Raw genomic sequence first — 14,913 nt, forward strand, 5'->3', positions numbered from 1 at the left:
GTCGCTGCCTGCTTCAGTCTGACTTGCTTTCCAACCCCTCTGAACGGAGACGCAAACAAGATGAGAATAGCAGTTGGAGGACAATGGAAGTTGACTTAAAAAATACTTTGTTACTGTTGTTGGTTAGCTAGCTAGCGAACTTTAGCCATATTAGCATAGACATGACATCAGTCATAACAAGACATGGTATCATTAAGGTGAAATGAGCCACCTACGATTCCCCACATGGCAGCTTCTTGTCAGTGTGCACGGTTACATGCACACAATAATGCGATTGTGGCTAGTCAGGTTTATGTAAAAGTTCGTTTAAAACTTTTACATGCTTTGCAAGAAGAACGATTGGCCAAATAATCCTGTTTATATGGACACATCTTTAATCAGGCTACTGATTTAATAAATGCAGAAAATCCCCAATCAAAAGAAACCTTCTAGCACAGTGACCGTGTTATTTTATTTAACCTTTATTTAACCTTTATTTAACTAGGCAAGTCAGTTAAGAACAAATTCTTATTTACAATGACGGCCTACACCGGACCAAACCCGGACAACGCTGGGCCAATTGTGCGCCGCCCTATGGGACTCCCAATCACGGCCGGTTGTGATACAGCCTGGAATCAAACCAGGGGGTCTGTAGTGACGCCTCAAGCACTGAGATGCAGTGCCTTAGACCGCTGCGCCACTTGGTAGACAAGTTTTTCCTAACTTACTTCATTCGCGCAGAGGGAGCCTTTGGTGCTGGCACATGCAGATTAAGCTGTTTACATGTCCTAATAATTAGAACGATTGCTCAGAAAACCAGGCGTTTTAATCTGTATAAATTTACTTGGATTTTGACTTTACACCGATTAAGATAAGCAGAGTAAAGTGTTTACATGACTAATGCCACACGCGGCCTTCTGCCATGATCAGTTTAATATCTAATTATTAGTGTGCATATAAACGTAGTCAGTGTGACAGTCCACAAATCATAACGTTGCACACCTTTTTCGTGACGTCAGTCAACCGTCTACTAACGCTGCTTGAAGACAACTGGGAACTCTGAAAAATACGAGGTCAAATCATGACGTCAGTGATCTTCAGGTCGGAGCTCTAGAGAGGCCAGAGTTGGAATTCCGAGTTGGATGACTGTTCAATATATATATGTATTTATTTATTTTTGAGTTTCCAGTTGTTTTGAACGCGGCATAAGAACTAGAGACTGCCTCTAAGATGTCCGACCACTGTTTTCAACATAATCTACTCACCGTCACATATGCCGATTCGTGGGGGCTGACATCTTGCTAGTTCCGGTCTCAGGAGCCCATTAGTACATGTCCACCAGCAGACCGAGCGAGCTAGAGCGGGTCGTGGATTTGGAATAGTGGCGAGGCGAAATCTGCAGCACAAAGCACCACCACACAACCAACAACCACTGGAAACATGAAGAACGTGGTATGCAAGTAAGTTATTCAGGGCTAAGAGGACTGTGCTCTAGCTTACTATATTTGACCACCTCAGGGGACAGTTGGATGACATCTGTTTAACACAGTCAGAACTGTAGTCCTTAAAACAGCAAAACACAGGTGTTTTTGGTTTTGTTTCATTTTTGTTGTTGTTGAAGACTAATCAAATAAAAAAAGACAACTGTTCATCAGACTTTGGTGGAAGCTACAGTACATGTTGTCATAATCCATTAAACTGAAGCATGTACAGCGCAAGAGTAATGATGCTGCATGTGCTCACACCCTGTCCCTGTCCCCACTGACTGACCCTGCCTCTGTCCCCACTGACTGACCCTGCCTCTGTCCCCACTGACTGACCCTGCCTCTGTCCCCACTGACTGACCCTGCCTCTGTCCCCACTGACTGACTGACCCTGCCTCTGTCCCCACTTGACTGACCCTGCCTCTGTCCCCACTGACTGACCCTGTCCCTGTCCCCACTGACTGACTGACCCTGCCTCTGTCCCCACTGACTGACCCTGCCTCTGTCCCCACTGACTGACCCTGCCTCTGTCCCCACTGACTGACCCTGCCTCTGTCCCCACTGACTGACTGACCCTGCCTCTGTCCCCACTGACTGACCCTGCCTCTGTCCCCACTGACTGACCCTGTCCCTGTCCCCACTGACTGACTGACCCTGCCTCTGTCCCCACTGACTGACCCTGTCCCTGTCCCCACTGACTGACCCTGCCTCTGTCCCCACTGATTGACCCTGCCTCTGTCCCCACTGACTGACCCTGCCTCTGTCCCCACTGACTGACCCTGCCTCTGTCCCCACTGACTGACCCTGCCTCTGTCCCCACTGACTGACCCTGCCTCTGTCCCCACTGACTGACCCTGTCCCTGTCCCCACTGACTTGACCCTGCCTCTGTCCCCACTGACTGACCCTGTCCCTGTCCCCACTGACTGACTGGACCCTGCCTCTGTCCCCACTGACTGACCCTGCCTCTGTCCCCACTGACTGACCCTGCCTCTGTCCCCACTGACTGACCCTGCCTCTGTCCCCACTGACTGACCCTGCCTCTGTCCCCACTGACTGACCCTGCCCCTGTCCCCACTGACTGACCCTGCCTCTGTCCCCACTGACTGACTGACCCTGCCTCTGTCCCCACTGACTGACCCTGCCTCTGTCCCCACTGACTGACCCTGCCTCTGTCCCCACTGACTGACCCTGTCCCTGTCCCCACTGACTGACCCTGCCTCTGTCCCCACTGACTGACCCTGCCTCTGTCCCCACTGACTGACTGACCCTGTCCCTGTCCCCACTGACTGACCCTGCCTCTGTCCCCACTGACTGACCCTGCCTCTGTCCCCACTGACTGACCCTGCCTCTGTCCCCACTGACTGACCCTGTCCCTGTCCCCACTGACTGACCCTGCCTCTGTCCCCACTGACTGACCCTGCCTCTGTCCCCACTGACTGACTGACCCTGTCCCTGTCCCCACTGACTGACCCTGTCCCTGCCTCTGTCCCCACTGACTGACTGACCCTGCCTCTGTCCCCACTGACTGACCCTGTCCCTGCGTCTGTCCCCACTGACTGACTGACCCTGCCTCTGTCCCCCACTGACTGACCCTGTCCCTGTCCCCACTGACTGACTGACCCTGTCCCTGTCCCCACTGACTGACCCTGCCTCTGTCCCCACTGACTGCCTGCCTCTGTCCCCACTGACTGACCTGCCTCTGTCCCCACTGACTGACTGACCCTGCCTCTGTCCCCACTGACTGACCCTGCCTCTGTCCCCACTGACTGACCCTGTCCCTGTCCCCACTGATTGACCCTGCCTCTGTCCCCACTGACTGACCCTGTCCCTGTCCCCACTGACTGACCCTGCCTCTGTCCCCACTGACTGACCCTGTCCCTGTCCCCACTGACTGACCCTGCCTCTGTCCCCACTGACTGACCCTGCCTCTGTCCCCACTGACTGACCCTGCCTCTGTCCCCACTGACTGACTGACCCTGCCTCTGTCCCCACTGACTGACCCTGCCTCTGTCCCCACTGACTGACCCTGTCCCTGTCCCCACTGACTGACTGACCCTGCCTCTGTCCCCACTGACTGACCCTGTCCCTGTCCCCACTGACTGACTGACCCTGCCTCTGTCCCCACTGACTGACCCTGCTCTCTGTCCCCACTGACTGACTGAACCTGCCTCTGTCCCCACTGACTGACCCTGCCTCTGTCCCCACTGACTGACCCTGCCTCTGTCCCCACTGACTGACCCTGCCTCTGTCCCCACTGACTGACTGACCCTGTCCCTGTCCCCACTGACTGACCCTGTCCCTGTCCCCACTGACTGACCCTGTCCCTGCCTCTGTCCCCACTGACTGACCCTGCCTCTGTCCCCACTGACTGACCCTGTCCCTGCCTCTGTCCCCACTGACTGACTGACCCTGCCTCTGTCCCCACTGACTGACCCTGTCCCTGTCCCCACTGACTGACTGACCCTGCCTCTGTCCCCACTGACTGACCCTGCCTCTGTCCCCACTGACTGACCCTGCCTCTGTCCCCACTGACTGACCCTGCCTCTGTCCCCACTGACTGACCCTGCCTCTGTCCCCACTGACTGACCCTGCCTCTGTCCCCACTGACTGACCCTGCCTCTGTCCCCACTGACTGACTGACCCTGCCTCTGTCCCCACTGACTGACCCTGCCTCTGTCCCCACTGACTGACCCTGCCCCTGTCCCCACTGACTGACCCTGCCTCTGTCCCCACTGACTGACCCTGTCTCTGTCCCCACTGACTGTCCTGCCTCTGTCCCCACGACTGACTGACCCTGCCTCTGTCCCCACTGACTGACCCTGCCTCTGTCCCCACTGACTGACTGACCCTGCCTCTGTCCCACTGACTGACCCTGCCTCTGTCCCCACTGACTGACCCTGCCTCTGTCCCCACTGACTGACCCTGCCTCTGTCCCCACTGACTGACCCTGCCTCTGTCCCCACTGACTGACTGACCCTGCCTCTGTCCCCACTGACTGACTGACCCTGCCTCTGTCCCCACTGACTGACTGACCCTGCCTCTGTCCCCACTGACTGACCCTGCCTCTGTCCCCACTGACTGACCCTGCCTCTGTCCCCACTGACTGACCCTGCCCCTGTCCCCACTGACTGACTGACCCTGTCTCTGTCCCCACTGACTGACCCTGCCTCTGTCCCCACTGACTGACCCTGTCCCTGTCCCCACTGACTGACCCTGCCTCTGTCCCCACTGACTGACCCTGCCTCTGTCCCACTGACCGACCCTGCCTCTGTCCCCACTGACTGACCCTGTCTCTGTCCCCACTGACTGACCCTGCCTCTGTCCCCACTGACTGACCCTGCCTCTGTCCCCACTGACTGACCCTGCCTCTGTCCCCACTGGAACTGACTGACCCTGCCTCTGTCCCCACTGACTGACTGACCCTGCCTCTGTCCCCACTGACTGACTGACCCCTGTACTGACTGACCCTGCCTCTGTCCCCACTGACTGACCCTGTCCCTGTCCCCACTGACTGACCCTGCCTCTGTCCCCACTGACTGACTGACCCTGCCTCTGTCCCCACTGACTGACTGACCCTGCCTCTGTCCCCACTGACTGACCCTGCCTCTGTCCCCACTGACTGACTGACCCTGCCTCTGTCCCCACTGACTGACCCTGCCTCTGTCCCCACTGACTGAGTCCTGCCCCACTGACTGACCCTGCCTCTGTCCCCACTGACTGACCCTGTCCCTGTCCCCACTGACTGACCCTGCCTCTGTCCCCACTGACTGACCCTGCCTCTGTCCCCACTGACTGACCCTGTCCCTGTCCCCACTGACTGACCCTGCCTCTGTCCCCACTGACTGACTGACCCTGTCCCTGTCCCCACTGACTGACCCTGCCTCTGTCCCCACTGACTGACTCCTGCCTCTGTCCCCACTGACTGACTGACCCTGCCTCTGTCCCCACTGACTGACCCTGTCTCTGTCCCCCTACTGACTGACCCTGCCTCTGTCCCCACTGACTGACCCTGCCTCTGTCCCCACTGACTGACCCTGCCTCTGTCCCCACTGACTGACCCTGCCTCTGTCCCCACTGACTGACCCTGCCTCTGTCCCCACTGACTGACCCTGCCTCTGTCCCCACTGACTGACCCTGCCTCTGTCCCCACTGACTGACTGACCCTGCCTCTGTCCCCACTGACTGACCCTGCCTCTGTCCCCACTGACTGACCCTGCCTCTGTCCCCACTGACTGACCCTGCCTCTGTCCCCACTGACTGACCCTGTCCCTGTCCCCACTGACTGACCCTGCCTCTGTCCCCACTGACTGACCCTGCCTCTGTCCCCACTGACTGACCCTGCCTCTGTCCCCACTGACTGACCCTGCCTCTGTCCCCACTGACTGACCCTGCCTCTGTCCCCACTGACTGACCCTGCCTCTGTCCCCACTGACTGACCCTGTCCCTGTCCCCACTGACTGACCCTGTCCCTGTCCCCACTGACTGACCCTGCCTCTGTCCCCACTGACTGACCCTGCCTCTGTCCCCACTGACTGACTGACCTGCCCTGTCCCCAGACTGACTGACCCTGCCTCTGTCCCCACTGACTGACTGACCCTGCCTCTGTCCCCACTGACTGACCCTGCCTCTGTCCCCACTGACTGACCCTGCCTCTGTCCCCACTGACTGACCCTGCCTCTGTCCCCACTGACTGACCCTGCCTCTGTCCCCACTGACTGACTGACCCTGCCTCTGTCCCCACTGACTGACCCTGCCTCTGTCCCCACTGACTGACCCTGCCTCTGTCCCCACTGACTGACCCTGCCTCTGTCCCCACTGACTGACCTGACCCTGCCTCTGTCCCCACTGACTGACCCTGCCTCTGTCCCCACTGACTGACTGACCCTGCCTCTGTCCCCACTGACTGACCCTGCCTCTGTCCCCACTGACTGACTGACCCTGCCTCTGTCCCCACTGACTGACCCTGCCTCTGTCCCCACTGACTGACCCTGCCTCTGTCCCCACTGACTGACTGACCCTGCCTCTGTCCCCACTGACTGACCCTGCCTCTGTCCCCACTGACTGACCCTGCCTCTGTCCCCACTGACTGACTGACCCTGCCTCTGTCCCCACTGACTGACTGACCCTGCCTCTGTCCCCACTGACTGACCCTGCCTCTGTCCCCACTGACTGACCCTGCCTCTGTCCCCACTGACTGACCCTGCCTCTGTCCCCACTGACTGACCCTGCCTCTGTCCCCACTGACTGACTGATCCTGCCTCTGTCCCCACTGACTGACTGACCCTGCCTCTGTCCCCACTGACTGACTGACCCTGCCTCTGTCCCCACTGACTGACCCTGCCTCTGTCCCCACTGACTGACCCTGCCTCTGTCCCCACTGACTGACCCTGCCTCTGTCCCCACTACTGACTGACCCTGTCCTCTGTCCCCACTGACTGACCCTGCTCTGTCCCCACTGACTGACCTGACCCTGCCTCTGTCCCCCTACTGACTGACCCTGCCTCTGTCCCCACTGACTGACCCTGTCCCTGTCCCCACTGACTGACCCTGTCCCTGTCCCCACTGACTGACCCTGCCTCTGTCCCCACTGACTGACCCTGCCTCTGTCCCCACTGACTGACCCTGCCTCTGTCCCCACTGACTGACCCTGCCTCTGTCCCCACTGACTGACCCTGCCTCTGTCCCCACTGACTGACCCTGTCCTGCTGTCCCCACTGACTGACTGACCCTGCCTCTGTCCCCACTGACTGACCCTGCCTCTGTCCCCACTGACTGACCCTGCCTCTGTCCCCACTGACTGACCCTGCCTCTGTCCCCACTGACTGACCCTGTCCCTGTCCCCACTGACTGACCCTGTCCCTGTCCCCACTGACTGACTGACCCTGCCTCTGTCCCCACTGACTGACTGACCCTGCCTCTGTCCCCACTGACTGACCCTGCCTCTGTCCCCACTGACTGACCCTGCCTCTGTCCCCACTGACTGACCCTGCCTCTGTCCCCACTGACTGACCCTGCTCTGTCCCCACTGACTGACCCTGCCTCTGTCCCCCTACTGACTGACCCTGCCTCTGTCCCCACTGACTGACCCTGCCTCTGTCCCCACTGACTGACTGACCCTGCCCTGTCCCCACTGACTGACTGACCCTGCCTCTGTCCCCACTGACTGACCCTGCCTCTGTCCCCACTGACTGACCCTGCCTCTGTCCCCACTGACTGACCCTGCCCCTGTCCCCACTGACTGACTGACCCTGCCTCTGTCCCCACTGACTGACCCTGCCTCTGTCCCCACTGACTGACCCTGCCTCTGTCCCCACTGACTGACCCTGCCTCTGTCCCCACTGACTGACCCTGTCTCTGTCCCCACTGACTGACCCTGCCTCTGTCCCCACTGACTGACCCTGTCTCTGTCCCCACTGACTGACCCTGCCTCTGTCCCCACTGACTGACCCTGCCTCTGTCCCCACTCGACTGACCCTGCCTCTGTCCCCACTGACTGACTGACCCTGTCTCTGTCCCCGACTGACTGACCCTGCCTCTGTCCCCACTGACTGACTGACCCTGCCTCTGTCCCCACTGACTGACTGACCCTGTCTCTGTCCCCACTGACTGACCCTGTCTCTGTCCCCATGACTGACTGACCCTGCCTCTGTCCCCACTGACTGACCCTGCCTCTGTCCCCACTGACTGACCCTGCCTCTGTCCCCACTGACTGACTGACCCTGCCTCTGTCCCCACTGACTGACCCTGCCTCTGTCCCCACTGACTGACCCTGTCCCTGTCCCCACTGACTGACTGACCCTGTCCCTGTCCCCACTGACTGACCCTGCCTCTGTCCCCACTGACTGACCCTGCCTCTGTCCCCACTGACTGACCCTGCCTCTGTCCCCACTGACTGACTGACCCTGCCTCTGTCCCCACTGACTGACCCTGCCTCTGTCCCCACTGACTGACCCTGCCTCTGTCCCCACTGACTGACCCTGCCTCTGTCCCCAGACTGACTGACCCTGCCTCTGTCCCCACTGACTGACCCTGCCTCTGTCCCCACTGACTGACCCTGTCCCTGTCCCCAGACTGACTGACCCTGCCTCTGTCCCCACTGACTGACCCTGCCTCTGTCCCCACTGACTGACCCTGCCTCTGTCCCCACTCACTGACTGACCCTGCCTCTGTCCCCACTGACTGACCCTGCCTCTGTCCCCACTGACTGACCCTGCCTCTGTCCCCACTGACTGACCCTGCCCCTGTCCCCACTGACTGACCCTGCCTCTGTCCCCACTGACTGACCCTGCCCCTGTCCCCACTGACTGACTGACCCTGCCTCTGTCCCCACTGACTGACCCTGCCTCTGTCCCCACTGACTGACCCTGCCTCTGTCCCCACTGACTGACCCTGCCTCTGTCCCCACTGACTGACCTGACCCTGCCTCTGTCCCCACTGACTGACCCTGCCTCTGTCCCCACTGACTGACCCTGCCTCTGTCCCCACTGACTGACTGACCCTGCCTCTGTCCCCACTGACTGACTGACCCTGCCCCTGTCCCCACTGACTGACCCTGCCTCTGTCCCCACTGACTGACTGACCCTGTCCCCACTGACTGACCCTGTCTCTGTCCCCACTGACTGACTGACCCTGTCCCCACTGACTGACCCTGTCTCTGTCCCCACTGACTGACCCTGCCTCTGTCCCCACTGACTGACTGACCCTGCCTCTGTCCCCACTGACTGACTGACCCTGCCTCTGTCCCCACTGACTGACCCTGCCTCTGTCCCCACTGACTGACCCTGCCTCTGTCCCCACTGACTGACTGACCCTGCCTCTGTCCCCACTGACTGACCCTGCCTCTGTCCCCACTGACTGACCCTGCCTCTGTCCCCTACTGACTGACCCTGCCTCTGTCCCCACTGACTGACCCTGTCTCTGTCCCCACTGACTGACCCTGCCTCTGTCCCCACTGACTGACCCTGCCTCTGTCCCCACTGACTGACTGACCCTGCCTCTGTCCCCACTGACTGACCCTGCCTCTGTCCCCACTGACTGACCCTGCCCCTGTCCCCACTGACTGACCCTGCCTCTGTCCCCACTGACTGACCCTGTCCCTGTCCCCACTGACTGACCCTGTCTCTGTCCCCACTGACTGACTGACCCTGCCTCTGTCCCCACTGACTGACCCTGCCTCTGTCCCCACTGACTGACTGACCCTGTCCCCACTGACTGACCCTGTCTCTGTCCCCACTGACTGACTGACCCTGTCTCTGTCCCCACTGACTGACCCTGCCTCTGTCCCCACTGACTGACCCTGCCTCTGTCCCCACTGACTGACCCTGTCCCTGTCCCCACTGACTGACCCTGCCTCTGTCCCCACTGACTGACCCTGCCTCTGTCCCCACTGACTGACCCTGCCTCTGTCCCCACTGACTGACCCTGCCTCTGTCCCCACTGACTGACCCTGCCCCTGTCCCCACTGACTGACCCTGTCTCTGTCCCCACTGACTGACTGACCCTGCCTCTGTCCCCACTGACTGACCCTGCCTCTGTCCCCACTGACTGACCCTGCCTCTGTCCCCACTGACTGACTGACCCTGCCTCTGTCCCCACTGACTGACCCTGCCTCTGTCCCCACTGACTGACTGACCCTGCCTCTGTCCCCACTGACTGACCCTGCCTCTGTCCCCACTGACTGACTGACCCTGCCTCTGTCCCCACTGACTGACCCTGCCTCTGTCCCCACTGACTGACTGACCCTGCCTCTGTCCCCACTGACTGACCCTGCCCCTGTCCCCACTGACTGACCCTGCCTCTGTCCCCACTGACTGACTGACCCTGCCTCTGTCCCCACTGACTGACCCTGCCTCTGTCCCCACTGACTGACCCTGCCTCTGTCCCCACTGACTGACCCTGCCTCTGTCCCCACTGACTGACCCTGCCTCTGTCCCCACTGACTGACCCTGCCTCTGTCCCCACTGACTGACCCTGCCTCTGTCCCCACTGACTGACCCTGCCTCTGTCCCCACTGACTGACCCTGCCTCTGTCCCCACTGACTGACCCTGCCTCTGTCCCCACTGACTGACCCTGTCCCTGTCCCCACTGACTGACTGACCCTGTCTCTGTCCCCACTGACTGACCCTGCCTCTGTCCCCACTGACTGACCCTGTCCCTGTCCCCACTGACTGACCCTGCCTCTGTCCCCACTGACTGACCCTGCCTCTGTCCCCACTGACTGACCCTGCCTCTGTCCCCACTGACTGACTGACCCTGCCTCTGTCCCCACTGACTGACTGACCCTGTCTCTGTCCCCACTGACTGACCCTGCCTCTGTCCCCACTGACTGACCCTGCCTCTGTCCCCACTGACTGACTGACCCTGTCTCTGTCCCCACTGACTGACCCTGCCTCTGTCCCCACTGACTGACCCTGCCCCTGTCCCCACTGACTGACTGACCCTGCCTCTGTCCCCACTGACTGACCCTGCCCCTGTCCCCACTGACTGACTGACCCTGCCTCTGTCCCACTGACTGACCCTGCCCCTGTCCCCACTGACTGACTGACCCTGCCTCTGTCCCCACTGACTGACCCTGTCCCTGTCCCCACTGACTGACCCTGCCTCTGTCCCCACTGACTGACCCTGCCTCTGTCCCCACTGACTGACTGACCCTGCCTCTGTCCCCACTGACTGACCCTGCCTCTGTCCCCACTGACTGACCCTGCCTCTGTCCCCACTGACTGACCCTGCCTCTGTCCCCACTGACTGACCCTGTCCCTGTCCCCACTGACTGACCCTGTCTCTGTCCCCACTGACTGACTGACCCTGCCTCTGTCCCCACTGACTGACCCTGCCTCTGTCCCCACTGACTGACCCTGTCCCTGTCCCCACTGACTGACCCTGCCTCTGTCCCCACTGACTGACCCTGCCTCTGTCCCCACTGACTGACTGACCCTGCCTCTGTCCCCACTGACTGACCCTGCCTCTGTCCCCACTGACTGACCCTGCCTCTGTCCCCACTGACTGACCCTGCCTCTGTCCCCACTGACTGACCCTGCCTCTGTCCCCACTGACTGACTGACCCTGCCTCTGTCCCTGTCCCCACTGACTGACCCTGTCCCTGTCCCCACTGACTGACTGACCCTGCCTCTGTCCCCACTGACTGACTGACCCTGCCTCTGTCCCCACTGACTGACTGACCCTGCCTCTGTCCCTGTCCCCACTGACTGACCCTGCCTCTGTCCCCACTGACTGACCCTGCCTCTGTCCCCACTGACTGACCCTGCCTCTGTCCCCACTGACTGACTGACCCTGTCCCTGTCCCTGTCCCCACTGACTGACTGACCCTGCCTCTGTCCCCACTGACTGACTGACCCTGCCTCTGTCCCCACTGACTGACCCTGCCTCTGTCCCCACTGACTGACCCTGTCCCTGTCCCCACTGACTGACCCTGCCTCTGTCCCCACTGACTGACCCTGTCCCTGTCCCCACTGACTGACCCTGCCTCTGTCCCCACTGACTGACTGACCCTGCCTCTGTCCCCACTGACTGACCCTGCCTCTGTCCCCACTGACTGACCCTGCCTCTGTCCCTGTCCCCACTGACTGACCCTGCCTCTGTCCCCACTGACTGACTGACCCTGCCTCTGTCCCCACTGACTGACCCTGCCTCTGTCCCCACTGACTGACCCTGCCTCTGTCCCCACTGACTGACCCTGTCCCTGTCCCCACTGATTGACCCTGCCTCTGTCCCCACTGACTGACCCTGCCTCTGTCCCCACTGACTGACTGACCCTGCCTCTGTCCCCACTGACTGACCCTGCCTCTGTCCCCACTGACTGACCCTGCCTCTGTCCCCACTGACTGACCCTGCCTCTGTCCCCACTGACTGACTGACCCTGCCTCTGTCCCCACTGACTGACCCTGCCTCTGTCCCCACTGACTGACTGACCCTGCCTCTGTCCCCACTGACTGACCCTGCCTCTGTCCCCACTGACTGACTGACCCTGCCTCTGTCCCCACTGACTGACCCTGCCTCTGTCCCCACTGACTGACCCTGCCTCTGTCCCCACTGACTGACCCTGCCTCTGTCCCCACTGACTGACCCTGCCTCTGTCCCCACTGACTGACCCTGTCCCTGCCTCTGTCCCCACTGACTGACCCTGCCTCTGTCCCCACTGACTGACTGACCCTGCCTCTGTCCCCACTGACTGACCCTGCCTCTGTCCCCACTGACTGACCCTGCCTCTGTCCCCACTGACTGACTGACCCTGCCTCTGTCCCCACTGACTGACTGACCCTGCCTCTTAAGGGCATTGAAGTGCCAGTGAATCAGTAGATAAATGTTGCTTTTTCATTTGCACTCAACTGGTTTGAGACGTTTCCTCTACCTAGTTGAGACAGTTTGGTATGGACAGTCAATGCAGTCTGTCTGCCTTGCAAGATGGTATGGAATATTAATAGGACATCTGGGTAGCAAAGTTATACAAACAAAATCATCATTACTTGTTGAGTCAGAGGAGCATCATTTCAGTTATAACTGTATTCTTACAAATGTATGGGTTGATCCCATCAGAGCCAAAATAAAGTAGCATTTACTGCAATTTTCACTAAAGGATAAAGTGATGAATAGATACTAAACATGGGAACCGCCTGGTATGATTTGATTTGACTGGCTGCATCACCGCCTGGTATGATTTGATTTGACTGGCTGCATCACCGCCTGGTATGATTTGATTTGATTTGAAACAGACATGAAATAATACATTTTATTCACACCAACTGACATGTGTAACTCTTGTGATTGCCCTATCAACAGAGTTGATTGGAATTTGTTTCAATACAGCTTGTGCAAACAAAAACAGTAAAAACAGAATCACAAAATCAAAACATCCATAAAAGCATTTATACATGATCAGTACTCTAGATCTGGAGGGCCACTGTACATACTAGTGACAAGTGCTAACCAGAATAGTGTTGTCCTCACCAACGTGCCTGTGAGAGGAAGCTGCTACACTATTGATATGTGGTGTGTGTTCTCAAGGTGAGGAGGTGTTTGTTTTCATAAATTTACTTTTTGCCTTTTCTTGTTGTCACAATAAAAGTGGCCATTGATAAAATAAAATAAAATCAATAGCTTTTGAATGAGTTATCCACGTTGCAATGTTTTGAAATGCGGGCTTGTATTTTGAAGGTTTCCTCATGTTTTGAAATGCGGGTTTGTATTTTGAAGGTTTCCTCATGTTTTGAAATGCGGGTTTGTATTTTGAAGGTTTCCTCATGTTTTGAAATGCGGGTTTGTATTTTGAAGGTTTCCTCATGTTTTGAAATGCGGGTTTGTATTTTGAAGGTTTCCTCATGTTTTGAAATGCGGGCTTGTATTTTGAAGGTTTCCTCATGTTTTGAAATGCGGGCTTGTATTTTGAAGGTTTCCTCATTCCCATACCACGTGACGTCATTTGTGCTGCTGGCGGAATACTAGTGGAAGTGTTACACGGATGTCAACAAACTAGCGATTTGAACGGAAAAAGAAATGTCATGAAAGAATCCACAAGTGACCACTAAACGGTAAGTGATGTTAGGTCACAATATCCGAACACAATGTAACGTAAGCAGCGTTAATATCTGAAAAGGATGGCAATGTTGGGTAGCTAACGCTAGCTAGCTAACGTTACTGTAGCTAACCACGTCGGCTTGCTGTAACGTTAAACCGTTAAAGCTGTGGCTCTTTGGCTCCGAAACCAGGACAAAGACATGGGGGGGGGTTTGTTAGTTAGTTCTGTCTGTCTGTGTGTGGCAGTTGTATATTTGTAACATCAGTAGCGTCTCAGACAGTCTGCTGAACTCATCTGTTCTGTAGCTAATACCGGTACCGTATTGTGTTGTCCAGGCTACTATGCCTTACCTGGGCGGTGAGCAGACCGTGAGGGAGCTGAGGAGAGCTCTGTCCAACCCGAACGTCCAGACTGACCACCTACGCTACAGAAACACCATACACAGGGTCATCAGGTACACAATTACAACTGACCACAAACACACACATGCACTAACTTGTCTGTCCCTCTCTCAATTCAATTTCAATTACATTTAAGGGCTTTATTTTCATGGGAAACGTATGTTAACATTGCCAAAGCAAGTGAAGTAGATAATAAACAAAAGTGAAATAAATAATATAAAATGATCAGTAAACATTACACTCAGAAGTTCCAAAAGAATAAAGACATTTCAAATGTCATATTATGTCTATATACAGTGTTGTAACAACATGCAAATAGTTAAAGTACAAATGGGAAAATAAATCAACATAAATATGGGTTGTATTTACAATGGTGTTTGTTCTTCACTGGTTGCCCTTTTCTTGTGGCAACAGGTCACAAATCTTGCAGCTGTGAAGGCACACTGTGGTATTTCACCCAGTAGATAAGGGAGTTTATCACAATTGGATTTGTTTTGGAATTCTTTGTGGATCGC

At 57.4% G+C, this 14,913-nt stretch overlaps 1 protein-coding gene across 1 annotated transcript in view; it reads left to right on the forward strand.

Annotated features, from left to right (window-relative positions):
* The first annotated feature begins 1,155 nt into the window (after positions 1-1,155).
* The window catches only part of ap4b1 (adaptor related protein complex 4 subunit beta 1), a 53,810-nt gene continuing 40,052 nt past the window's right edge, over positions 1,156-14,913 (forward strand). The window contains exons 1-3 of the mRNA XM_045206809.1: positions 1,156-1,439; positions 13,871-14,010; positions 14,333-14,451. Of these exons, the coding sequence (XP_045062744.1) occupies positions 14,339-14,451 (113 nt within the window). The 5' untranslated portion in view covers positions 1,156-1,439; positions 13,871-14,010; positions 14,333-14,338. The remainder of the gene's footprint in view (positions 1,440-13,870; positions 14,011-14,332; positions 14,452-14,913) is intronic.

This window comes from Coregonus clupeaformis, chromosome 24 (genome assembly GCF_020615455.1).
Source record: "Coregonus clupeaformis isolate EN_2021a chromosome 24, ASM2061545v1, whole genome shotgun sequence".
Lineage (NCBI taxonomy): Eukaryota > Metazoa > Chordata > Actinopteri > Salmoniformes > Salmonidae > Coregonus > Coregonus clupeaformis.